Source organism: Oculina patagonica, chromosome 1 (assembly GCF_052425735.1).
Source record: "Oculina patagonica isolate OP01 chromosome 1, crgOcupat, whole genome shotgun sequence".
Taxonomy (NCBI): Eukaryota; Metazoa; Cnidaria; class Anthozoa; order Scleractinia; family Oculinidae; genus Oculina; species Oculina patagonica.
Window position 1 is genome coordinate 11,188,421 of NC_135758.1, and position 25,716 is coordinate 11,214,136.

A 25,716-nucleotide genomic window follows, 5' to 3' on the forward strand; every position below is an offset into this window, starting at 1 on the left:
TAAATTTTGATCGTTATATCGAGAATATCGTTATATCGAAGATCGTTATATCGGGGTTCTGTCCTATACATTTTACTGTAACTTTTGCCGGGACATAGAATATTCATCGTTATATCGGGAATATCGTTATATCGAGGATCGTTATATCGGGGTTCCACTGTACCAGAGAAAGAACTTAATGCAAACGTTCAGGAATTTGCCAAGCAGCAAATGAAAATCCAAGAACAAAGAAGAAAACTGACTTTAACAATAGCACCATCAGAACTGGGAAACTTTCTATGCCAAATTTTCTTTTTACTCTCCGAAAAGCAGTCGATGGAATATCTCACGGACACAGCAAAGTTAAAAAGCTTTACAAATTTACACAGCATAATCAGTCGTGACCGTACATTGCCCAGATTGTTTGCTACATTGGTCGGGGAGAGAGCTATCACCACTGCTATCACCACTGGGGTTTGCCTTCTGACCAGTTGGTGAAGCCCCATGCAAGGTTCGCACTGGGTGATTGTCGGCCCTAGATCAGTACAGGAAGGCCTGAAGGCCGATATTATCCCATTACCGCCCCGACCAAGCTTGGTCAATAAGATATTTTTTCACGACTTCGTGAATGAAAACTGCAGAAACTTTAGCAAGTCCAACACTCAGAAACTGTTGGACCACCAATAAAACATACTGGTTTTCATCATTGGTTAAAAACATGAAGAGAACAAACGTAATTACAACAACCTGATTCTATTTTCGTTATATGATTTGTTTCCTTTTTACAAACAACTTCAACAGAAGAGAATTCCTATTTTTGTACTTATCTTAGCGGATCACGTAATAAAACTTCGTGTGCACTTCTACTATAGCTCAGCCTTGTAGGAATCGAAGGCTATATGATATTTATACAGTATATGTACATAAACGTCCTTCTGTACCAGTGTATTGACAAGGACTGGCGAGAGGAGTGCATTCGCCTCAAGAATTGACACTCAGGCGTAAACGAACTGCAAAAGCTGTTCTTGTTCCAGTGTTGTCCTTGGCAACAAGGATATTGATATATTAAAAAAATAGTTTTTTGGCAAGATTCCTTTTCAATCCTGTTGAATAGGACTGAGATCACCGAGAAGTCGATTTGTAATTGACAGCTTTCGAGATAATTTGCGTTTCGTTGAAACTTGCTCTATGATCCTTGCTTTTCTTGTCGTGTTTGTCGATAAATAATTTAATTTTAGGATATCAGAAAGCACGTACATCCTGAAATAAATTGCAAATCACCAACGCATGTATTCTGCAAACGTTCCAAAAATGTTACTGTAGAAAAGGCTTTCAGTATCCTCAAGCTTGCTCCCCTACCGGTGACCTGCAAAGGAAAGAGAAATATGACTTTACAATGCTGCATTGAAATAGAACGTTCAGTATTACAAGGGGCAATGACCTTTGTTGAGCCTGTTCATCAAGTATTCTTCCTCTCTAGAGCTCTCTTCAATAAAATTCGTACCGCTGACCAAATGAAACAAACGTACAGTCCAAGTACGAAAAATGTTTTCCCGTCCGTTCGGTCACACAAGTACTACTGTAGTTTTTTAATCAAAGACTGTGTGCAAGACCAGCCAAAAGCCAAGTTTAATTTGCAGTTGGTCTTGTGAACGCTTCAACGTGCTTTGTAAAAAAAGTGTTTAATACCAGCTGTGGCAACTAAGGGGAATGAGAACAACCTTGCTCCACACAAAGACGCCCTTAGTCCATGAACTTGCAGCTATAAGATACAGAACTCTAAAAATAATAATGTACCCGGCTCTACTTAAAGCTGGTAAAATTATTATATTACCCTCACCGTTGTTTGACGGTAAATAGGCTTTGATAGCGGAATTCAAAATTATTTAAGCCTAATTAATTGCAGTATCAAGGGAAAATTCCATAGAGCTACCGTTTATCGGCGAATATTACCTTTTTAGACGATTATTAACTAAAACGAATGTATACTGCATTTCTTTTACTTCTTGATTTTTTTCTCCTTGCAATAGCGATACAGTTTCAAGCCGACAGGTGACGAACATATATCGTATTTTAAAAATCATAAACTCAAGAGTAAATTGTGTTAATTTTGGTTTAAAATCAAAATAAAGTCAAATTGATACTTTCTGGCTTCGACTAAAGCTCGACTAAGCTAAACAGTGCTGAATAACATTTATGAGGTACTATCATTTTTTTCGTTTAAGTCTGAAAAGCCATTTTGTGTACCTGCTACGCATTTTTGACGCAGCTTTCAAAAGCCATTGATCTCATTTGTGGACAAATTAAATTTTCTTACTCGTCCATTTTATGACTATGTTACCCTTAAAAGCGATTTTTTTGGTACCAAACGAGAATGTCATAAGGCAATCTCGCCGTCTCGCTTAATCGAGCAAAACTAAGATATTTCGAGGGCAGAAAAGGCGATGGATTTTCTTACTCAGTGAATGCGATTACGCACCAGTAACTCAGTTGCGAAAGCAATATCAAATATATCAAGAGGATAACTCACTTCACTTTACTTCTGCACAATATTGCTGGACTTGATAACACCATTTGCGATGCTTAAATCCCTTATTTGAATGACTTGCACGGGCTGGCTGTCTTCGGAAATAGTGTCGCCCATGTTATACGCCGGTACAGCCGGGACGGCTGGAGCGAAGGGTACATATTGTTTTTTGTCCTTTTGTTTCTCCTTGTTCTGACTATCGTCGGCTTTTTGATGTTCCTCTGTTTTATTTTCCGTTTGGTCGTCGCTCTTTTTCTCGCTCACATCCCGTCGATTCCTACAAGGTCTTGGAGCCGCATTAACATGGTGTAAAATGAGAAGAAGGCATACGATCGCAACGTATGCTCTCATTATTGTGACTCCAAGAAAATGTCCAACTGTCGACGGAAGAAAATACGTCAATAACTCTACGTTCTAACGGCTCTTACACAGTCGCTCGTTTGCAATTTTGGGCGAAAATATCGTGTTCTTCACATACTATTCCTCTTAGATTAAGTAAGAGGAGAAAACACAACTGAAATACATGGTCTTAAAAGAGTAAATAATTCATAACGCTTGAACACGTATTTTATTGATAAGTCCTAGCGATGAAGTCCAACAGAGATATTTTCATACTTGCACGGAAATTTAGTGGTAGCCAGAAGACAATCTTCAATGGTAAACAGTCAAAATAAAGAGTTAACTATATTAGATTTGTCTTGTAAACGGATGATAAGTTAGTTTAGTGTCCGCCTGACTACCCCTGAAAAAAAAAAGCGGTTGGTTTCTATAGTTTAGTAGGTTATTTTAGGTGGGTAACGGGTACCAAACGATAAGAAAAGAATAAGGCGGGGTTGTATTCAGGCTAACAAAATAACAAAACAAAAAACAGCGTTGAGACTTGTAGCGAATCAATCGATGCACATATCAAAATGTAGTTTTTGGATATGCAGACATTAAACTTAATGCACTAGATCTAAAATTCTCGACAACTTAACGCCTAATCATTAGCTCCGATTAACGATCAATTGTCTAGAAGGCAAACGCTTTGTTAACTAGGACGTGTGTTTATGATTTTATCTCGCGGTTCAACGAACCGAGAGAGAACATGAAACGCCAACATAATGAACTCCAGAATGTCGTGACCATTTTAATTGGCTGGTAATCAAAATGAAATCAACGTCTGTGAATAGGTTTCTCGTAAACATGTCCCGGACTGGTGATTCGCGTTCTGTAGTCTTGTACGAGACAAGCTTACTCGCTCCGCGACGCTACAAAACTATCATCACAGAAAAAATTCCAAAACAGCACAAATTCAAATTCAAATAGCATTACCTTATATATAAAAAGGAAACGCTTGCCTATTGAGCTACGTGGATTAAGCTCACCGAAGAGTTTTAATTGTTTGTTTAGCTTGTAGTCATCGCTATAGAAATAGAAGAAAAACTCGAGCAAACAAATGAAAGGTTACGGAACTAGATTTCCTTTAGACACCTAAAGCAAAAACTGCAGTGATTTTATAACTTTACAATCAATTCGAGTACCGTGCATTTTCGATTCATTAGGCGGAGATTAAAGATCAAACATGGCGACAGACTTACCTGTGAACCGGACTCGCTCAGATACCTTAGTGAATATGATACCACGGGTTATGCCGTTCAGTGAAGCCTCTGATTGGTGCAAATCACTGGCGCGTAATTGGCTGTTACGCTATGGTTCGTTAAGTTTGAAGAATGACCTCAATAGCCATTTGTTCGCGCACAATCTGACACCCGCGAGAACACCTTGCTGAAAAGAAAAACAACAAGAAGATTTTTGTTGTTAAGATCACAATAATCACACTTACTTGTATATACAAAACCTATGGAAATTTTTAGAGGAGGTACTTTTTGTTACCTTAGGAGATTTTATTTTTAGCGTCATCCTCCATTGCTCAGTAGTTTTAGAAGCAGGTAGTAAATAGTATAGGTCGCAGGTCATTGGTGATGTCTGTTCATTTAACTAGATTCTGATACTGGAGACCGCGACATGTTCACTTGCATTGCTCAACTTGATATTTATACAATTCTTTCAAGGACAGTTACACACTACAAAGATTTAGACTTGATTTAATTTGCAGGCTTGAGTGCTCATAACACCTTGAAGTCACTCAGTCATGTAATCTGACAATCTGTCAAAAGGTGACTATTGCAATGGTCTAATACCCGTTATAGGGCTTCACAAGTGTCAAAAACAAATTAGACAAGTCTAAAGGAAAAGAGTTAACGTCTTCGCCGTGTGAGTTTTTTGATGATCAAACTTCACATGGTTGTTTTTACCTGCTAATCTTGACTTTCTCATGGTTGCTAAAGCTCTGAGTTTCAAATGATAACCCGGGCTGTATGAACTGCATGGAGTTTGATAATGTGGACGGCAGGAAGTGAGCACAGGTGCTTTTCAGTTATGGACGGTAACTAATTAGAAGTCGAATGTTCTCTTCTTGGGCGTTTAAAATCGACCGTTTTCGCCAAAAACGTTACGCCGTGAATGTTAAAACGAGAGCTTTCAAATTAACTGGTAGAAGTGAAAACCTACCAAGGAGAAGAACATCAACTTCAGGTTTACCGCTTTTTTCGAAAAAAAAAACCTGCCCAAAAAACTCCATTGTGAACAGTACGACTCGAGGCGACAAGAATCTAATCCCAAAGCACTGAAGGTCTTTGCAGTTTTAATATCTATTAAGCCGATTTGAAATTGATCAGAATCGAATTTCCCTTAACAAATTCTCTTTTTCAGTTGAGCAAACTGGTGATGAGAAATAGAAAGCCATCAACAAAGCGATGTTGTCCTGGCAGATAAACTCCTTTAATATTTCTTTTTACTTTTTTATTCTTTTTTATCAATCTGTAGCTTCTTCGAACAACTAACTAACAGAGGCTAAAAATTCCGAGCAATGCCTGAGAATCACTTACTTTCAGTAGGGAAGAAAAAATTGGACAACCAAATTTGAGAAGACACAACTTGTGTTCACTGTCTGAAGAAACTCGTGAGTTTTCGTAAAAAGTTCTTTTCTAGAGTGGCTGAGAGAGACACTATCGACGTAGAAATTTAATTTTATAGTCTTATTATTAGGAACAGCCTTCTATTGCAGGTGTAGGTATTTTTTCTCCGATACTCAGTTAAATCAGTATACCAAAACTACAGCACGGCAGGTTTGTCTTAGAGGCAGACTCTCTTTGTTTTGTTGTTGTTGTGGTTTTGTTGTTGTACAGTTCTATGCTGCGATTATCTCCTCTGCTCGGGGACTGTCACTATATTTGTTATTTTGTTTTTGCTTGGGTTAGAGTGAGTGATTATATTTGACAATTATAGTCGACGAAGGAAAGCGATTTGTTCCTAAAGCATTTTTGATTAAAAGAACAACGTAACTGACATTCATTTACATATTAATTTTATGTCAACTCTTTATTGAAAATTAACGTTATTCTAGCTGACTTTCGCTGACGAGTCTGAGCTTGAACAAATTTCAGTCTGCTTAAGTCCAAACATTGCGATCAACTAATCTGTCTCGAATCTGTCAAAAAAAGGTGTCTGTTTTGGTCGCCTAACACCTGTAATAGGGTTTGACAAGTGACAAGTAGAAATTAAATAAGCAAGTTAATGTCATTTCAGACATCGTGTCGTCCCGTTTTCACACTAAGACAACTTGTTCGCCGTCCCAGACGATTTTTCCGTCTTTAGTGTGAAATCGGCCAATATCAACATTATGTTGCTTCTTCTTTGAAAGATAGAGGCGTATACCGACATGTATTCACATTTGAAATATGTTTAGAAGTATATATGATATGAATCCGAGTTTAATTTTTATGTGACAAATAAATTTGATCATGTAATTTTTTGTCAACTGTTCAAATGTTAGTGGGCCAGTAATAACTTTGGACAGCAGAGATACGCACAGTGCCCAGTGAGAGATTTGGAGACTAGGGACCACTAATGCTGTAGCAATTCTCTATTTTCCAATTGCCCATAATACACTTTGTTTGCCCCCCAAATTTTGCAGAAACTATTGCTTTCAAATTTTCTTGGGAGGACTACATATTTCCAAACAATAGTATATACAAAATTTGGGGGCAAACAAAGTGCATTATGGGCAATTGGAAAATAGAGAATAATTGCCACATTTTATGCGACGAGTCGTCTACACGTACGAGCAATTTTTTTCGTATGTGACAACATTTATCTGTCACAAAAAAGCTAATACGCCAGCTTCTCAGCAAATATATTTGTCACATAAAAATTGCTCGTGCATACTAGCCTTTAAAAAGGATTGTGAATCCAGTCCGTATTATCATAATTCATTGCTTGGGGTTTACACATTTTGCTACAAAAATTGAGTATTTTGCCCCTTGGCGACACCCGGCCCTCAAGAATGCTGCACATTATGCTCAACAGTAGGTATTTAGCGTCGTCTACACAAGCATTTTTCATATGACAAATTTTTGTATGTACGTACGAGGGATGTAAAGAGTGTGAATTCTGGGATAAAATATCCAATGTTGGATTCTCCCCAAAAACGAACCTTTAATCTTGTTTAAGATTTAGTGTAAGCATGATATCAGACCAAGTTGTGCTGCTTTCGTTATTTCTTTCCATTGTTGGTTGAAGAAACCTTCACCAAAATGCATGCGGCGATGACAGGTTTTGTTTACAAATTACTTGAAGAACTTTAATTGACACAAGGTTTGCGAGGTAAGATTTTGCCTTGACGACAAGACGACAAAAAAAGTTTTTCTTTACGATTTTAGTTATGTTCTGTTGGAGTTTCGTTTTTTCAGTCCTTACCTTATTTACGCTCAATAGGCCTGACCTATTTTGGAGATCGTGCGCTGGTAAGGGGAAAGGGGGGGGAGGGGGGAGGGGGGAGGGGGACTGATAGAGAAAACTAAGGAGATAGCGTTGTTATCTCATTATGTTATAAACTGGTAGATATTGGAAACACTTGTCAAAATATTCTGCAATATAATTAAAGCTAATTAAACAGGAAATAAACCAGCGGCTTTGATTTCCAAGGAAGACAACAACAACAAAAACAACAACACACTCTTTATTTATTCAATATTTTATACCTTTTAATATATACTGTTGCAATTCGGTTACTTAGCAAGGTTATACCAAATAAGGGGAAAGGCTATTTGCGGCACATTAAAGATTGCGGGGGTCACAAAATTCTACCTCGCTTTAATGCTTCTAGAAAGCCCATATCCTCTCTTTTCGAATATATATTTTCAGCAACCGCGGCATAACAAAATCACTTTTAGCGAACCTCGAGATGTAACAATTATGCAGTCTATGCAACACTCTTGCAATCACATTTTACTGTTAACGACATCCACTGAGCTTTTCAAGGTATTTACCGAAAGTTTTGAAACCGACCGCGATCATTTAGCAGGGTTCAGGTACACTCTACCATATTCCAGCCATATCCCGCTATATCCCCCTTACTGCAGGGGAGGATCCAGGGGGATTGGATTGGGTGGCTTGCCAACCCGCCAGAATTGTGTGGAATATCGTCCGATTTTAGCCAACTCGGCTACCGCCACAGTCTGGGTATAGTGTAGGGCGATGTTTTGCGCGATTTCTCAAGGGAATTGGAAGATAGCAGATACACTAACAAAGCTTAATTCTGGGGGTACATTTGTCATTCTATAGTCTCAGATGTATTGAGTTTGTTAATAGCGACCTTCAGATTGGACTACGAGTACGAGATTGAGTACGAGTACGAGTTTTCAAACTTAATTCGTGTGCCTCCTATAATCACTTATCACACCAATCTTATCCTTAACGTTTATTTATGTGTTAGTCAGCAAAAAGGGAGAGTTATAGCTTGGGGGATATGATTGTGTTGAAATTCCAAAGTCGTACTCGTACTCGATCTCGTACTCGTAGTAGTCAAATCTGAAGGTCGCTAATGGATCATGAATTCTTTTGCAGCACTGCTAAGTTATTGCATGGATTTGCCAACGACTGCAATACGCCGTTTAACTGAGGTAGAGCATGGTTTAATGGGGCTGATGATGGGGAATTTCTGATTCTATGATACGATTATGTTCCTCAACATAAACGACAAGCAGTATATCTTCCTTGTATACGCTCTGCAAGATACCACAATGATATACAACCTAGTTCCCAGGCAGAGGGCCGGAAAAGGGGAGAGGGCCCGGGAACAAGGTTGAATGACGGGACCAGCTAATCTGCACTCAGTTAATGTAATGAGAAAATAGCGAGACACTTCATGGCATATCTATACCACGTAACACTCAGTTCATGTAATGAATACTAAACAGCACTGCGGTTAGCTTAACTAGCGCTCCAGGTAGCCTGGATAATACTCCGGTAAGCCTAAATAGCATTCGGTTACCGTATTTACTCGAACAAGCGCCGTCCCCGAATAAGCGCCGCGCTCGAATAAGCGCCGCATTTGTGACAAAAAAGTTAATATGCGCCGCCCCGAATTAGCGCCGCTGTCCCGATGCGGCGCTTATTCGAGGAATTCCGTATATCTGAAAAAAGCAGTACAAAGCAACTCTGAAACAGCCTTAGAAAATTCCATTTTATCAAAAGCGATGTTTCACAGTTCAAAGTTATTTTGTTTTATTGCTCTTCCATTATTTTTTTCTATTTTTTATTTTATTTATTTCATTTTTTTTTTCTATCCAAAATGCTTGCAATATGTAGTTTTGTTAACGTTGTGAAGGCCGTGAACTTTGTCGGGACAGCAAGCGCAACTACTCTCTTCCGTAAGATACGGATACTTACAATCAAAATACCCTTCTTCTAGTTACTGTAGAAGTTTCGTCTAGATAAGATTGTTTGTGGCGGCAATTTTTAAATAAGCGCCGCCCTCAAATAAGCGCCGCACTTGAGGCACAAAAAAATAAAATAAGCGCCGCGGCGCTTATTCGAGTAAATATGGTAGCCTAACTAGCACTCCGGTTAGCCAAAATAGAATTCCGGTTAGTCTAAATAGCGTTCGGTTAGCCTAACTAGCACTCCAGTTAGCCTGAATAGCACTGGCTAGCCATGAATGTCCAGAGACTAAGACTGGTAATGATATGACGTCAAGTTCCATCACCTTCCCGGCATCCCTTCCTAGCGTTAATAAATAATGCTAGCAAGGGATACCGCGAAGGTAACAGAAAATGTTATCCCATCGTATGTGTCGCAAAATGATATTAATCTAGAAATAATTGTGCTTTTTCAGTTGAGAAACGGCATAACGGCAAAGCAGCACGTCTTTAGCAAAGGCAGTGCCTCAGCTTTTCAAAATATAGCCATCATAATCACAATTTTATTGGCGCCGATGTTTCTCAATTTGTTTTCTACTAGTAGTCAAATACACAGTTATGATACAAGAATAGCCAAGTGTTATCGACCACATCACCGTCGTACAAATCTAAAGCAGTTTACAAAACTTTTCCAGTGTTCTAAAATTTGGAATTCTCTACCAGAATCGATCACTGGTTCGAGTAGCTTCTCTTCTTTTAAGAAAAAAATGATCAAATTTCTAATAAAATGATTCTGAAATTGGCTTAGCTGCACATTCACAGCGAAATTCCTTATTGCTAACCCGAGGTGGCCTCCCCCATAAGCCTTGTGGTTTCTTGGAGGTCTCCTCACCCTGTCTTTTTAAGTTATTTTAATTTGTATGTTTAATTCTGAAGTGGCAAATAAATGATGATGATGAATTGCAGCAAGTAAAGTTAAAACCTTATGTTATGCAGTCTTTCTATTCGTCCACCCAGTGCTGATGGATGGCTTCTGTACTTAACACCATATCAGTTCACTTCAAACTATTGTTAAATAGCGTTTGCTTAAATTTACTTTTCGTTAAAGTCGACAGAAATAGTCAGTTTATCATCATCATCATCATTATCATCATCATATATCATCATCATCATCATCATCATCATCGTCATTATTATTTGATAATTACTTTTATTTAGGTCTTTCAATTGGAAACAGCCCTGGCTAACCTGTAAAACCCGGTACATCACAGGTTAGTCCTGTCTAATCTCGAAACAACGAAAGTTAATATGAAAATTCTAATGTTGTCCGCCTGGCTACAGGTTTTTACTGTCGCTCTATAGTTTGCCCACCAACTCTGGTATCCTCGTCAACTCGCATTCACTACCAGCTAAAATGAACTTTCTCGAATTTTCTTGAGAGTCAACAAAAGTTTTCTCTCGCTCATTATGTACATGATTTGCCAACTTTCTTTACACTCTGCTTTTTGTTCGGCCGCGCTAGACAGACTTTCTGTAAGATTCGATAAGCGTTCATAGAAGGGGTAATAGATTTAAGAACGGGGTACTCCCAAGGTACCTTTCCAAAGAAAGATGTCTGTAGACGTACACCGTTGCGCGAGGATTAAACTTACTCATTTCAACAACATTCGAAAGAAATGGCTTTGTAGAGTAAAGCATCTCTGTTTAATTTTGTCACAGGATAATAACGCGCTGCGGTTCTTGACGGAGTACAAAAATTTTATTGCATTAATTGCGTTCTGTGTACCGTCATATATCGATGTACTCGCAATGCGAATTCAAAAGAAATTACGCAATTGATTAAAAAATAAACAACTTTCGGTCGTCACTTTTTGTAAGTTTCAGTTCTGGTTTGCTCCCAGGAAACTGGTGCCGACTCGACACACTGTTCTTTTTGTGGTTCTCCGCTGCCGCAGTTGTATAAGTGGCAAAGGCGTTCGCGAATAAATTGCTGGCTTGCAACCACGTGACAAAGCGGCCATATTGGGGGTCAAAACAAAAAAAATTCGCAAAACTTCCATGATAGTTTGATTTGTTCTTGTCCACCAGCATGGCCGCCGTGACGTAAGTTGCAAGCCAGCAATTCTTGGTTTTTACGTGACGTCATCAAAATTCTAAATCCAGAATCGCGAGCCCCCTGACTTTTTATCCTTCACTAGCTATTAGACGTCCTTAATATATATCTTATTGAAGGTTTTAAGCTCGATAGCATCCACCGTCTTTGAGAAATAACATTTTGAATTTCGAAGTTTTGCGCCACACGACACTAGGGCTTTCCACAAGTTGCTCGGCAACTTTTTAGCAACTTTTTAGGATTCGAGCAACTTTTTCCCCTTCGAGCATTTTTTTTCCTCTCGAGCAACTTGTTGCATTTTGGGCAATTTCCAGACCGAAGATCTCCGAAGGTTATCCGAGTGTTGTTCAAAGGCAATACGAACGTTTCCGAAGATTTACGAAGTTTGCCGAAGACTTCCGAGGAACATCTGAAGACGTTTTAACTTTCTGCTCTATCTGGTTTAAACCATTACAAAACTCGTCAGCAAACATGACGTCATCGATATCTTCACGATTTTTCTCAGTTAAAGAAATCCTTGTTATTTAACAAATTTTCCCCTTAATATGTTATTAAGATACTTTTTTTGCTGTAAAATTGCATAAAACTGCTAAGAAATATTACCCTCAAAGGGAAATTAGCATATATTTAGAGAATTTATCTTGATTAGAAGCAGCGCTTTGGATTTTTTGGAGCAACTTTCGAGCAACTTTTATTGTCAGAAGCAACTTTTTTGATTTTTGGAGCAACTTTTGAGCAACTTTTTGAGAAATTACGGGCAACTTTTTGGGAAATCTCGAGCAACTTGTGGAAAGCCCTACACATCAGAATGGCCGCCTGAAGGCTGTCACGTATGCTTAAAAAGAATGCCTCATCCTGTTATTTTTAATGATCTGAACAGTTGAGGCTTTACAAGAAGTGTTTATATGAATGTTTACGTGTTCACGAAGGTGAACTGACCGCGCTTTATAGCAGAAGTGAATGCCAGATGTTTTCATTGATTTCCGGCGGCCATCTTGGTACCCCTCCACATGGGATCCAAGATGGCGTTCCATACTGTGCTCTGTAAATTTGTGTTAAACATTATGACGGATAACTCGAGTACGGAATACCGTACAGACCTGAGACTTGGATACGTAGACTATCTTGTTATTTTCTACAACCTGTAAAATTCTTGATTTGTTTAACTCAATAGCTTTGGATTTATTTTTTGCAGCGCGTGACAGTATCGTTATTTGCGTGACAGTGAAAACCAGCAATAGGATGATCCGTAAGCACATGTGGATTTTGTTCAAATCAGCGCTTCACTGATCCACATTCTAGAAAGCACGAAGCATTGCATTAACTGAGCGGCGACACCCCGTTCGCCAACAGGTACCTTTTTTCGGCGTGAAGTACATAACTTGTTTGGATATTGTTTACATAAGAAATTAGTAACCTGAAGTTTGAATACGCTATAGCTATAGGCACTAAGGCTTGGAAGCCAACGGACTAAAATTACCTTTTTAAACATTAAGCGGTTTTAGGGTAAAGGAAAAATATAAACCAAGTGCTTTATCAAATATGTAACATTTTTTGGGATTTGATCTTTCATGAGTCATCGTTTGGTCCTAAGCCATGGTTGGTCAGTTACCTTTGTTCTGATATCAAACGCTTTGACGGTTCACTGATGGGAAAGCAAGCATACATGTTTTATTCTCTTTTGAATTTACTCTAACGATCTTCTCTGAGTAAGTAATTTAGCGTCAGACATTTTTTTTTGCGGCAGTTTACTTCTCGTACTTTTGTGTAGTCTGTTCTGTTTTATGCAGTTAAGAAAAATACTTTATGTTACTCAATTCTAGCACTACAATACTGATGTCAATAACACGGGATTTCGCACATTTTGAGCTATCTCGACCTAACCTACAGTGCATTTTTACCTGCCTTGTGGACTCGTGGAAATGTTCAGGAACTTCCCGCTATGTACCGCATCAGTAATATTTTTATAGGCAATACCGTACCTGTAAAGTCCCCAATTTCGTGCGAAGCGCATCGGTTATCTCAAAATGAAAGACCTGAAATTCAAACTTGATATCTTATGGTGAGTAAGCCCAATAAAATTGTGCAGTAAAGCTACATTCAATATGTTATCACTTGTGTCTTTTTATAGCGACGCTCGTTACATAACAACATATGGCATACTTATAATTACGTTTTCGGAGGAGCCTCCTTCCATTGTAGAAAAGATGTTGTCCGCTACCCGCACCAGGTGTAAAGCACGCTCGCTTAACAGATCTAGAAAAAAAAATGTGTTAAAAAGTCAACCTTACTATCTTGCCACGGGACAAAAAGAACGTTATTGCAATCCAGGCTTCTGTTTGAAGGCAAATGCTGGGCTGCAGCTGTAGTTCTGGCTTCTGAAGCAGCTTGAAGAGTGTTTCAAAATTTGGAAGGAGCTTCGTTTGATAGTATCCATATATAGTTATCTCATGTCCCAGGCACGGCAGGTCATTAGATATGCAAGTTACCTCATAAGGAAAACATGGCGCCCGACTGCGATGAGGTCATGACAGCACGCTTCAAGAGCTGCGCTGTGCTGCCAAGTGAACGGATGCTTTGATTGGCTCCTGTCGAACTCAAACAATAACGCACTTCAATGGGTTCATATCGAGAGCCCAGGTTTTGTCAAGCGGCCGTAAATTTGTCAATTAACCGGCTCGTTGGAGACTCTTCGGGCTTATGGCAAGTTCAAAGCGATTGAAATTGCTGTTTGTTTTACGTGGCGCGTTTTCTAGTGCAGGATTTAAAGTTTATTGCCCTGTTTGAAGAAGCACCATTTTAAAACCCCCAGAAGGGCGCGCGCTGGCCGAGGCACAACTTAAAAGACCCAAGGAATCAGAGGTGAGTAATGTATGGGTGTCTTTGCGTTATCTATAGAATGGCCGTTTCTTTAAATCAAGGCGAGGCTTGATATCAGAATCGCAGTCACAACCTTTATAATTCAGTTAATTTAGTATAGCATAAGTTTCTGATCTGACCGAAAACTAGAAAAAGATTTGATTTCGCTAAAGGCGTCTTTGCAACGCAAGTTACATGTAGTTGATGTGAAGAGTGAGAGCAATAGTACAACTGACTTTTGCTATGGCAAAATCGATGACTGAAATGTGAAGGAACCTTTTATTGATTCAAACAACAGATGACTAGCTTCGTTTGATTGTGCTCTATCGCCAATCTTCAACCTTTGCGATCGATTTATCTTTCAAGTACCTTCCTACCTTGATGTCCCTGAACAAAATAATAAAAAATGGTTTTATTTTATGTTTTAATCTTTGACGAATCTGGGTAAAAAATTTAAACGAATCCGGAGGAAATTACTAAGGAGTTTATAATTCCATTGGATATATGGAATAGCAACGAATTGTTATAAAGCAAACTCCAAAGAAAACATATATTTTAGCGTAAACATATTTTGAAATCAGTTTTTCTTCCAAGCGTTGTATTATTTCCACAGCGCATTGACTTTATCTGGTGTTTATATTGTTAAAGTTCACTCAAGTGAAGAATCTTACAAAGTGTCATTCGAAAACAAGATGTCAGTGTCTTCCATTTAAACGCAAATTGTTCCAGTAAGATACCCTATTAATTAAACAGAGGGGTTTTGATTTGGTCTAACAGTTTGAGAAAGGTCGTGTCGGGCTTCGTCTCCTAAATCATTTGTTTCCGTTGTAAATTCGATCCCAGTAACGAATGTTGTTCTTGCAACCCGTAGCAGGTACCCGGTATATGCTAACACGATATATTCTTGTATCAATTCCAAAAGCGCTCTTTGTGCTCTGACTTTCCGTGCCTTTTAGGAGAAAAGACTCTTTAATGAAATAAATTTGACGATGAAGATTAGAATCGTTAATTTGTTTGTTCTGATGAAGGCCTGGCAAGCGAAATATCACTATTGGGGGGAAGGGGACGTGGGAGGCTCATGGATCGACAAATTTGGAAAGATCAGAGCATAAATTACGGACAGTTTAAGATGAATTGAGTAGATTCATTGATTTCTGAGATGCGGCGAATCGTGGATCAGCTGAGAATTCGGGAAGAAAAATCATGGCCGGTTGTAAGAAAGAGTGGTTGTTATGGAGATCCGATCGAAGACAGGGCTGGCCGTTGGAAAAGGACGGACTGTACTTGAAACTTACAGGACTGTGAAATGGAATCAGATATCAAATCCAGGGTAGAATATATGTTTTCTTCAGCGGGACTCGATTGATAGGAAAGCTTTATTTTCTCTTTATTCTTTTATTAATATTTTTGTTTTGTTTTCGGCCCGGGAAATATACGTACGACTGCCGAAAAACACCATGTTATTGCCTCTAAGATGTCAAATAGTATTCTCGTATTTGAGCGAATAATTCTTAGATAGATAAAATTAAGGGACATTTGTCTAAAGATCATTGCCTGATCTAGTTGGCATCTAGTTGGCATACGAAACTAAATGAGTCTTCTCTAAAACGAAAAACGCTAAAATTGCAACGTCAGAAATGGACATATTAAAACGTATAAAGCGTCTTACGCATAACGTTATGCCCTACGGTGGATATTATGGACTAATATTAAAAAAACAGTGTCTGATCGACAAGGGTTAAAGAACATAGCAACAGAGCGTGTTTTTGGCGGTCATTTTTAAGGTAGCACAAACCGCCAATATTCTCTTGCCGCGAAATCGTTTGTTTCGCTCGGGACTGATACATATCGATGTATAAATGTAACAACATTTTATTTTCATCATTTCTTGCAGATATTTTCAAGAAGTGACAATGCAAAGACGTTTTGTGCTGATATTGCTGTGGTTCTTTGTGGGTTTAATGATCCGTACAACGCATGCTCGACACAACATTACCGCTGCGTTGGTCGCTCTGGCGCCTGTCTTGGACACCGATGTAGAAACTTCACTGAGTGTCGATGATAAAGACAGGAATGCGGGCTCAACTGTAACTTTCAACTGGATTTTACTGTCAACTGCCTTTGTTTTACAATTCATTTTACTTCTTCTTCGTTGATTTTGAAGCTCGCGGAAGGTGAATGCATTACAAAGACTACCGCTTCATCTGCTGTCGTGTACAAAAAAAACCACAACTAGAAATAGGAAAATAGACACGTTTGCATCACAATGGTTTGCTCAGGCTTTTCAAGCTTCTCAGTCATGTAGTGGCCGTGAATACTGGAGACTCTGGGAACCAGATTGCCTGCTCAACGTATTCCTTGGCAGTCAACCGCAGGACATTGAGTCCGAAGGCGTTGGGTTCGAACTGAGCTACTGGAAATGAACGCCAATTATTTTTATACACAAAAGCAGATAACTCAAAAGACGCATAAAAAAGTATATTTTAGGTAAATTTTGTAGAAAAAGTGTAAAAAGGTTAAAACGACACAAAAGGCCAGGCATTAATAATGACATTATCATAAACAAGACAGAGGTGGAAATTCCTCACTCAATATGGTATAGAAAAGATGCGGAAGGTTTTATACGTAAGGCAGTTGTTGCACTCGCCAAAGCACTGTTCTCTGGTTTCGCCAGCTGCTTCCGCTAGCATGTGCACCGGTTACGTTTACTCCTAGTGCACGCAACAATGTAGTTGAAGAGAGGCTGGAGTACTGAAACTTCAAAGACACTCAGGGGAATTACCGTCAAGATTAGGGCTTTCCACAATTTGCTCGAGATTTCCCAAAAAGTTGCCCGCAATTTCTCAAAAAGTTGCTCAAAAGTTGCTCGAAAGTTGCTCCAAAAAATCCAAAACGCTGCTTCTAATCACGAGAATTTCCCTAAATATATGCTAATTTCCCTCTAAGAGTAAGATTTCTAAGCAGTTTTATGCAATTTTACAGCAAAAGAAGTATCTAAATAACATATTAAGGGGAAAATTTGTTAAATAACAAGGATTTCTTTAGCTGAGAAATATTGTGAAGATATCAATGACGTCATGCTTGCTGACGAGTTTTGTAATGTTTTAATGCAAAATGAGCCGAAAGTTGAAATGTCTTCAGATGTTCTTCGAAAGTCTTCGGCAAACTTCGTAAATCTTCGGAAACGTTCGTATTGCCTTTGAACAACACTCGGATAATTCGGAGATTTTCGGTCTGGAAATTGCTCAAAATGCAACAAGTTGCTTGAGAGAAAAAAGTTGCTCGAAGGGGAAAAAGTTGCTCGAATCATGAAAAGTTGCCAAAAAGTTGCCGAGCAACTTGTGGAAAGCCCAAGTCAAGATCATCTCGCAACATAAACCTTATTGTGAGAAGAGAATTAGTCTACTTATAAAATAAGATACTTTAGCCCAGTTGGTTATGTCCAAAGCCAAAGCTATATACCGTCATCTTCCAGGAGAGTGAGTTCGATTAATACTTGCAATTCATTGAAGACGAGCTAGGAAAAGACTATGTTTAAAAACGTTGACTAGTACTTGCCTCGTCCCCAGGCGTCCTCATCCTTGGTCGTGCACGGTTCGCTTGGCGTTGTGGGACTGACGTGTAGGCTTTTATAGATTGTGCTAGCATAATTTTTGGCATAATTGGAGCTAAAAAGCATAATTTGTGAAACGAGCACTGCCACGGCATAATTAGCAATTTTTAGCACTTTTTGGAGCATAAATTCATAAAATGTAGTAAATATGGTGTACTTTCTACAGAAATAAATGAAATTTAGGTAGTTTGTTCTTGCAATGCGTGTTTTAGCTATACAATTGTGATTGTTAAGTCGTTGGAGGCATTTTACAAACGGTTTAGAGATGCGAGCAGCTAATTTGGACAGCTGACGGCCGTGATAAACTGCCATAAACACAAATAAATTTACAACAACAGTTTATTTAAAAAACATCATAATTTGGTGTCGTTATTGCGCACCTCTATGTATAGAATCTACGTCATTTTGTGAGCATAATTTCGGAAATCAGAAGCATAATTTGGGAATTCTGGCATAATTTTTGCATAATTTGGCAAAATTTTGAGCACTGCTAGTAGCATAATATGCCACTTTTAGGAGCACAATCTATAAAAGCCTACTGACGTGCACGGTTCGCTCGGCGTTCCGGGGCTGATGTGGACGGGAAAACGGCTCGCTGCCTAACCATCAACCCCCGCGCTCGCTGTTTTCCCGCCTTACCGCCTCAACGTCCGGCCAATCGGCGCCTGGGGACGAGAAAGGACCAGAACGGTGAATCAAACAAAGGTCGACTCCTTTTAATTGATGTAGGTTTTGTTTTTCTGACAGAAACAAACAAATAGTAGTTGTAACTGTTATATTAATACTTTCTTCATAAATATAACTAGTTTCACATCTATAATGCTGAAATGTAAATAATTCAACAACTTTTTTTGATAAAAAAATACACATCACCATCATGCTGTATCCAACATCTGATGGATGCGGGCCCCAACCGGTATCTGGGAGGCCATGGGTTCGATTCCCGTTGGGGACTCAGAATTTTGCTTTGTCCCATGCTCGTGTCGTTGTTGAAAATTCATTTTCATTATTTATCACCGAGCTTAAAAAAATACCATCTTTATTATTTATTTTGTTGTTGTTGTTGTTGTTGTTGCTAAGCCTCATAAGCACTATGACCAAGGCTTCAAGGGGGCTACTAGGAGTTAAAGCCTTCCAGAAAATTGTGCACCTTCTGAGAGCTTGTACTCCACAGGATATACCAGGTGTATTGACAGTACACCATTTAGGAGCGTCTATCCATTTGGGACACAAGCTCATTGGAACACCACCGTATACGACATTAAGTTTCTCCCGGAAGAAACCCAAACAGGACCGCATTTAGCAAGAGGCAAGAAGAGGCACTTGCCTTGCCTAGATTTTAACCCAAAATCAAAAACAAAATGCTGTTAAAGTAAGCACTTGTACATACATGTATATTACTTGGGAAAACAATCCCCATTTGAACAAGATCTATTTTTTCGAAAGAAACACTAAATAACTATAACGTTTTAGAGCTTTTAGATTTCAAATATTTCTGGGGTGCATTCCCCAGACCCCTCTAGTGGCTCGTGCTTTTTTTCGTGCTTTCGACGATTTCATATTTTGCCTCATCCGTTACGAAAGCCTGGCTATGGCCCTGAACCCCCTACCCCCCCCCCCCCCTCTACACACATTATGAACCCTCCCTTAGAAACGGGTAAGTCATAGATCATGACTAAAACTAGCCTCAACCAATCTAAAAATTACCTCTTTAGTTGTCACGTAATCGTGGAAATGTTGAGTTACCACACACAGTAGGCCTTGCTTGTTCTCTGCAACCTCGCCCCCAAAGCCCGAGTAACCCTTATCCAGCAGAACGTGCTGGTCCGCTCGCCTCGCTCTCGTAACCCCACTTGGGTGCCTTTTCGCAGGCTACGTGGGCGCTGGAAACGAGGTTTCCAAGGGAGTGGCTTTATTAACCAGTTTGTTGAGCATCGCACAGGTCTGAAAGCCGGCTGGGATGAGATGGGCCATGGGGGAGTGGAGAATTGAAGGTGGTGGGAAGGGGAAGTAGGGTTCATTTGTCCATTATTTTGTATAAACGGGTACGAGAAAATTGTTGGGGATTCTAATAAAAATGTTGGAAGAAGAGTAGGGGAAAGAGGGTTGCTCGCAGAGGACTAGCTAGTTTGCCTGCTGTTAGCAGTGCAATAATGTTTATCTTGCCCAGGTAGCATTACAGTCGAAGCTCTCTTAACGGGCACTCTCGTAAGCGGAATGCTCTACTTACGGCCGCCTTGTTTGAAACCCCGTTCTAACTCCCATACAAACTCTGTATTTTTACATTCTCGTAAGCGGACGTTCCCGTAAGCGGCCGCGGACACTTTCAGAGATTACGACTTAGACTTTTTTTTTGTTTTTAAGCTCCCGTAAGCGAACACCCCAAAGAAAATCCTATTAGCAACCTCTGTATCTTGTTTTATCAATCAACTTCAATCGCCGTTCGTCACAACGATTTTACAGTTATTACAGAACCATATTTCAGTGTTTGTTTTTTGTCATCCACGTCCTTCCGGTTATTGTTAGCTGGGCAAGCTCCCGTAAGCGTTCATCTATCCACTACACCTCTAGTGGCCGCCTATGAGAACCATTCTCGTAAGCGGCCAGCTCCAGTTACGGACAATTTTTTCGCGGCCCAAGGGTGTCCGCTTACAAGAGCTTCGACTGTATTTCTTGTCGTTTCATGTCTTCAGTGATTTAGAGATGCTTACTTGCACTCAACTGCCTATGAAGTTTAATTTGAATTAAAGGGGCTATGTCACGCCATTTTAGGCAATTTCAGCACTGACCAACTGTTCACAGAATTAACTGAAATGTCAAAATAACGGCTTTAAACTGTAGAAGAACTCAAAAGAAACACAGAAAGGCCAAAAAGGGGCATGGATGGGCAAAATTCGAGAAGATTAAAACGGATTGCATTCGGGTAAACTTCAAAAACTTTGGACCGATTTTTTTCAAGTTATCTCAATTTGTATGAAAGTGTCATTTACAATGTTCGAAAATCATGTTTGTTTGTAATGTGGCCGTGATTTTGCCAAAGACCTTTGCTCTGCCAATTTAACATGTTTAAAGTTTCGAGCTCTTAATAAACGAAAATAAATAAAATTACCTAAAATACCGTGACCTAGCTAGCCCCTTTAAATCCTAAAAGGAAAGGCCAATCTCATTTTGGGTCCCCTAAAATTAGCCTGCGTTGCAGACGAACTGAACGGGGTTTTGTCCGTGTGCAACGCAGGCTACCTAAAATATACCAAAATAAAAAAAAAAAAAAATTGGATCTTTTATAATTCTACATTATTTTGCGTGCAACCCTCAGGGACCGGCTAAAAGTATTGAAGTTTTCCCGGAACACCCTAATTGAGACCAAAATCCGAAATTTACACTTCTAAGCATCCCTAGCCTGTTCCAGGCGTTCGGTTAGTTGGGAAGCCCGAAAAACGGCGAGCGAAAAAAATTTTTTCGCTCGCCGCTCCTCGCGCCGCTTCCCAACTAACCGAACGCCTGGAACAGGCTAAAGCATCCCCGGCCGTCTCTTTCTATTAGGAACCCCCCGCCCCCTCCCCCTGCCCTTGATAAAAGAAGAACCTGGAAGTCAAGCGTCCCCCTTCATTCTAAAACTCTCCCCAGTCTTCCGCCAATCAGAGGTAATCAAGATGGCGACCTCCATGATCAAACTTGTTCATCGAGCGAATTTGTCACGTCTTCTGCGCCCAGCAGTAAGTCTTGGGAAGTTTTATTCTAATTCATCAACGCCAACTGTGGTAGAGAAGCAGGAAAAAGCTCTGGATGTGATCGATGACGACGGAAAGGTGAGGATTTTAACTAAAAAACATGCGAGGCCAACGTGCAACTACCTGCTCAAAGTGTTTTTAATACGAATCTTTGTAGGAAGTGATTGACACTACAACTGGTGTACCCGACTGGCTTGTCAAAGAACGAAAAGCTAGAATATTCGTTCCCGCAAGAACAGCCACACAGTCTGGTACGTTTAACACAAAAAATTGGCAGCTAGAGTTTGATACGGCAGAGCGCTGGGAAAATCCATTGATGGGATGGGCTTCGAAGTAAGTATTAAACTCACAACAAGCACGTAACTGGTACAAGTTGAGTGAGAGTGAGCTGTATGTATTACATATAATTTCAAAGCTATAATATTTTATTTGTGTTGTAATTATAAAAAAAAAAAACAGTGTTCAGTGTGTTTAACTTTTAAATCACTAATAATGTTAGCTAAAATCAATAATAACAAACTGCACAAACTGTGACAAGTGTAACTCAACAAATTAAAATTATTTTTAAACTTGTAAAAGTCGTTTGCAACTAGTGAGCAAAAAATTAGTAGTAACTTTAGTGTGGATACAGTTGAATTCTGATAACTGGAACCCTTGATGAGTTAACCCTCCCTCTCACATAAACCATTTTTAGATTCCTTTTAAAGTCACTTACTTAGGTTTCCTTACTTTTAAGGGACTCGCGCTATATAGGGAAAACAACTGTCTAAATGCACGCGAAAAATGGCGTAAACAAACTGTAAAAGCGATGTACGCGCAAAATTACAAATTTATTGAAAAAACGCATCACGTTTTTTCTTCAGTTTGCTTGCGGTTAGTTCCACTCCAGTTTGCTTGCGGTTAGTTCCATTCCGGTTTGCTTGCGGTTAGTTCCACTCCGGTTTGCTTGCGGTTAGCTTTTATTTGTTTATAGTAAGGGCAGCACTTTTTAAAAAAATTGATAACTGTAGCACTAGCGTAGTACTAATTTTGTTTACGCCATTTTGCACGTGCATTTAGACAGTTATTTTCCCTATATAGCGCGAGTCCCTTAAAAGTAAGGAAAGCCACTTACTTTACCATTGATAACTTGAACCCCATGGTAGCTCAAAATAATAAGAAGCGAGTGGTTTTCCCAATTTAATAAAACTGTGAACTTCAATCAAAGAGCATGATACTATAATGTAAATACTTCTCCACTTTTTGTATAATAATTATGTTTTTTTTTTTAATGCAAGAAATACAGGTCATGAGTTAGTATACTCTACTCCCTTTTCATTACAGTGCCGACCCCTTGTCAAACACGTGTCTGACCTTCCCCTCAAAAGAGGCTGCTGTTAGCTATGCAGAGAAACATGGTAATTTTATTAATGATGATCTTTTATATTTAGAAAATATAATATTCTGTATAGAAGCACTTGCTAAAAGCTGTGTTTTTATGGCTGCAACCTGCATAATTTAAAGGGCAGGGACGGACTATTATCGAGGTTTAGGCAATTTTTCTGTGCAAGATATTTTTTCACCTTCAGGTTATTCCTCATACATGTAGCTCCCTTGCACAATTTTTTTTCAGCCAATTTTTTCTGTGCAGGACTTTTTTTGGTACAATGTAATTTCCCAACTCCCCTCCTGTCCATCCCTAAGGAAGCTGTTTAGATATAATAGCATGCAACAAGCAAAGACATTTCCTTGTTTACATTACAATAATCCTAGTCTGCGGATACAGCCGCCTCTCATTCGCTCCCGCTACGCAGAGCGAAACTCAAAGAGAGACGTCTGCGATTTGCGGCCAGAAATTCCATACTGATGACGTTAACAACTAATTAGATTTCCGCACACCACGCGCATTTGGTCTTGCATTTCAGCCGCTCATGGCAGTCAAGGACACATTTGCGGGTCACTTACACCGGACAACTTCATTGCGAAAATTAGGAATCCCTATACGAGTTTCACATTAGTAAGATTTGGAAAAATAAGCTGTGAAATCAATAAATGACATTGTTTTGGAACATGAGCGCAACTCTCGGAGGTGTTGGGCCATAAGTACATATACAGTACTGCAATGATCATAGCAATTCTTCCGAGTTAGTTTCTTCTTTCCCTGCTGTTCGTCAAATTCTGTCTTTCTGTAGCATTTATTTTTCGGTTGAGGGTCGTTAAGGATTGTTCAGGTTTATCTGTTGCTTGTTTGTTTTGCCGGCTGCCTTTTATAATATATCAACAATAAAAGTTTGGGGTCAAAATTAATCTATTTTTAAGGATCCCAGTGGCGCATACTTTCTGTACATCTTTGAGGTCGTTCATCTGGTTATAAAGCAGTTTCTTTTTGTTTCCCAAATATATATGAATTATAGAAATTCCAAGGTATAGCTTCAGTGTAGTTTCACGATCCTTCCCCTGGTCAACTTTTAGTCCACAATAACATCTGTTTTTTTACCGTTCGTGTAATGAAGTGTTATATTTCGCACACATTATGTAAATTAACTAGCTGACCAATCAGCGAGCTCCTGTCCGGATTCTGGACAGATTTACGTTATCGGTATGGAATTTCTGGCCGCAAATCGCAGATGTCCCTCTTTGCGTTTCGCATGTAGTAGCGGGAGCGAATGAGAGGTGGCTGTATTCGCAGTCTACAATAATCCCAGTTATTGAGTGCTTTTCCTTTCGTTTCCATGCAGTTTTTTTGTATTTTTATCTGTACATGAGTTTTTATCAAGTTAATGAAACACTTAAGAATGTGGGAGAGAACTCGAAAAAGCATTGGCCACATTGATTCTTGGATTGAAATAAACTTGCATTGGTGCCGATTGACCAGAAGTCTGTGAACTATGGACTTTCAAATTGAAACATTGAATTTATTAATCCAGGAAATTGAATGGAAGTTTTTCACTACTTAAGGTTGCACTGTAGAAATGAGCAACATGTAACAATGTGTTGTTCCAGAAAATATCCATGCCTGTACCATGGACCCAGGGGGGTACTCCAGCTTGTAAATGACGGGGATGCTCGAATGGACGGATCGCTTTTTCGCTTTTGTTAATTAATATCTACGTTTTGCGAGAAAATGAAAAAAATCTATCGAGTGGAAGTGTGATTTTTTTGTCACACTGACGGTTTGAATTCCACTTTTTGAGCTTTCCTTTTGCGGTACGACAGTTTCAAATGCATCTTTCCAAGGTTAAGTTTTACAAAAAAGATGGCAAAACTAGGAATTATTTACGCAACAGATGCACTTCTACAAAATACGACTAAGATCGTTAGCCTCTGTTTACTCATCTTCGATATTTTTAATTATAAACCCTGTATATCATGCTGAATTACGTGCACCAATTTTTCAAAACAAGGGTAGTTTTCCACACGCTTTTTCTCTGAAACGAAGTCGGTGACCCCTACTTTTTTGCATTTCTGACACAAGTAACTCATTATCTGACTGCAGCAAAAAAAAAAAAAAAATATCAAAGAAATCTATCGAGTAGAAAATTTTGGCGCGAACATCCTTAAGCCCCAATCATTCCTTAAAAAATTTTTGCTTTTGAGACCCTACACCCCCTGGGAATTTCAAATGACTTTTCATGGAGTGGGCATGGTTATTTTCTGGAGCTGCACATTTAAACATTGACCGCTACCATTACATGTATATTTTGCTAACCCATTCAATATCCAGGTTGGAATTATGAAGTAGATGACAAACAAGAAGTCAAGATGAAAGCAAAATCCTATGGAGCCAACTTTTCTTGGAACAAGAAGACAAGAGTGTCAACTAAATAACAAGTTATAACAAGTATTATTGTTTTAAATCAGTGAAGGAAAAAACATTTTTTTTTGTAAAAAAACACACATCTAAAATGAGATCAGTTATGGAACAGTGATTTGTTACTGTGTTGAATGCAAGTGATGTAAATAAACTTTGTGAGTCAAGTGGCGTATGTGGATTCATTGAAGTTGGGGAGTGTATAATTTTCATGAGTTTGATCTTGGCCTGATAATGCTATCCAGTGGATTAATCGCTATCCAGTGGATAACTGTTAACAAAACCTACTTTGCTTTCCACTGGATAGAGATTTAAATGTATCCATTAAAAAGCATTATTAACCCTTTGAACAACTGGGGCC

The 25,716-nt window shown here is 39.1% G+C and overlaps 1 protein-coding gene and 2 long non-coding RNA genes across 4 annotated transcripts; 2 read left to right on the forward strand and 1 right to left on the reverse strand.

Annotated features, from left to right (window-relative positions):
* Positions 1-713: 713 nt before the first annotated feature.
* LOC144656664 (uncharacterized) lies at positions 714-4,861 on the reverse strand. Of its 2 annotated transcripts, XR_013571353.1 has the most exons (4): positions 4,382-4,396; positions 4,087-4,273; positions 2,510-2,883; positions 714-1,345 (listed from the first exon to the last, which is right to left on the reverse strand). It is a non-coding gene; the product is annotated as an uncharacterized LOC144656664 (long non-coding RNA). The 2 variants fall into 2 exon arrangements; XR_013571352.1 differs by having other exon boundaries at positions 4,087-4,861.
* Positions 4,862-13,976: 9,115 nt separating this feature from the next.
* Positions 13,977-17,093, forward strand: LOC144655537 (uncharacterized). The gene is made up of 2 exons (XR_013571139.1): positions 13,977-14,224; positions 16,116-17,093. It is a non-coding gene; the product is annotated as an uncharacterized LOC144655537 (long non-coding RNA).
* Positions 17,094-21,480: 4,387 nt separating this feature from the next.
* LOC144655542 (NADH dehydrogenase [ubiquinone] iron-sulfur protein 4, mitochondrial-like) lies at positions 21,481-25,522 on the forward strand. The gene is made up of 4 exons (XM_078515793.1): positions 21,481-21,643; positions 21,723-21,898; positions 22,889-22,962; positions 25,269-25,522. Exons 1-4 carry the CDS (start codon positions 21,488-21,490, stop codon positions 25,370-25,372), a joined length of 510 nt encoding a protein of 169 aa, XP_078371919.1. The 5' UTR covers positions 21,481-21,487; the 3' UTR covers positions 25,373-25,522.
* Positions 25,523-25,716: the final 194 nt, after the last annotated feature.

What these genes read in the sequence shown, in the direction of transcription:
- LOC144655542 (XM_078515793.1), top strand. Translation starts at nt 21,488, where the DNA reads ATGGCGACCTCCATGATCAAACTTGTTCATCGAGCGAATTTGTCACGT. An exon ending in TTGATGGGATGGGCTTCGAA is followed by an intron (nt 21,899 to 22,888) that starts GTAAGTATTAAA and finishes TTTTCATTACAG; the next exon opens with TGCCGACCCCTTGTCAAACA. An exon ending in TAGCTATGCAGAGAAACATG is followed by an intron (nt 22,963 to 25,268) that starts GTAATTTTATTA and finishes TTCAATATCCAG; the next exon opens with GTTGGAATTATGAAGTAGAT.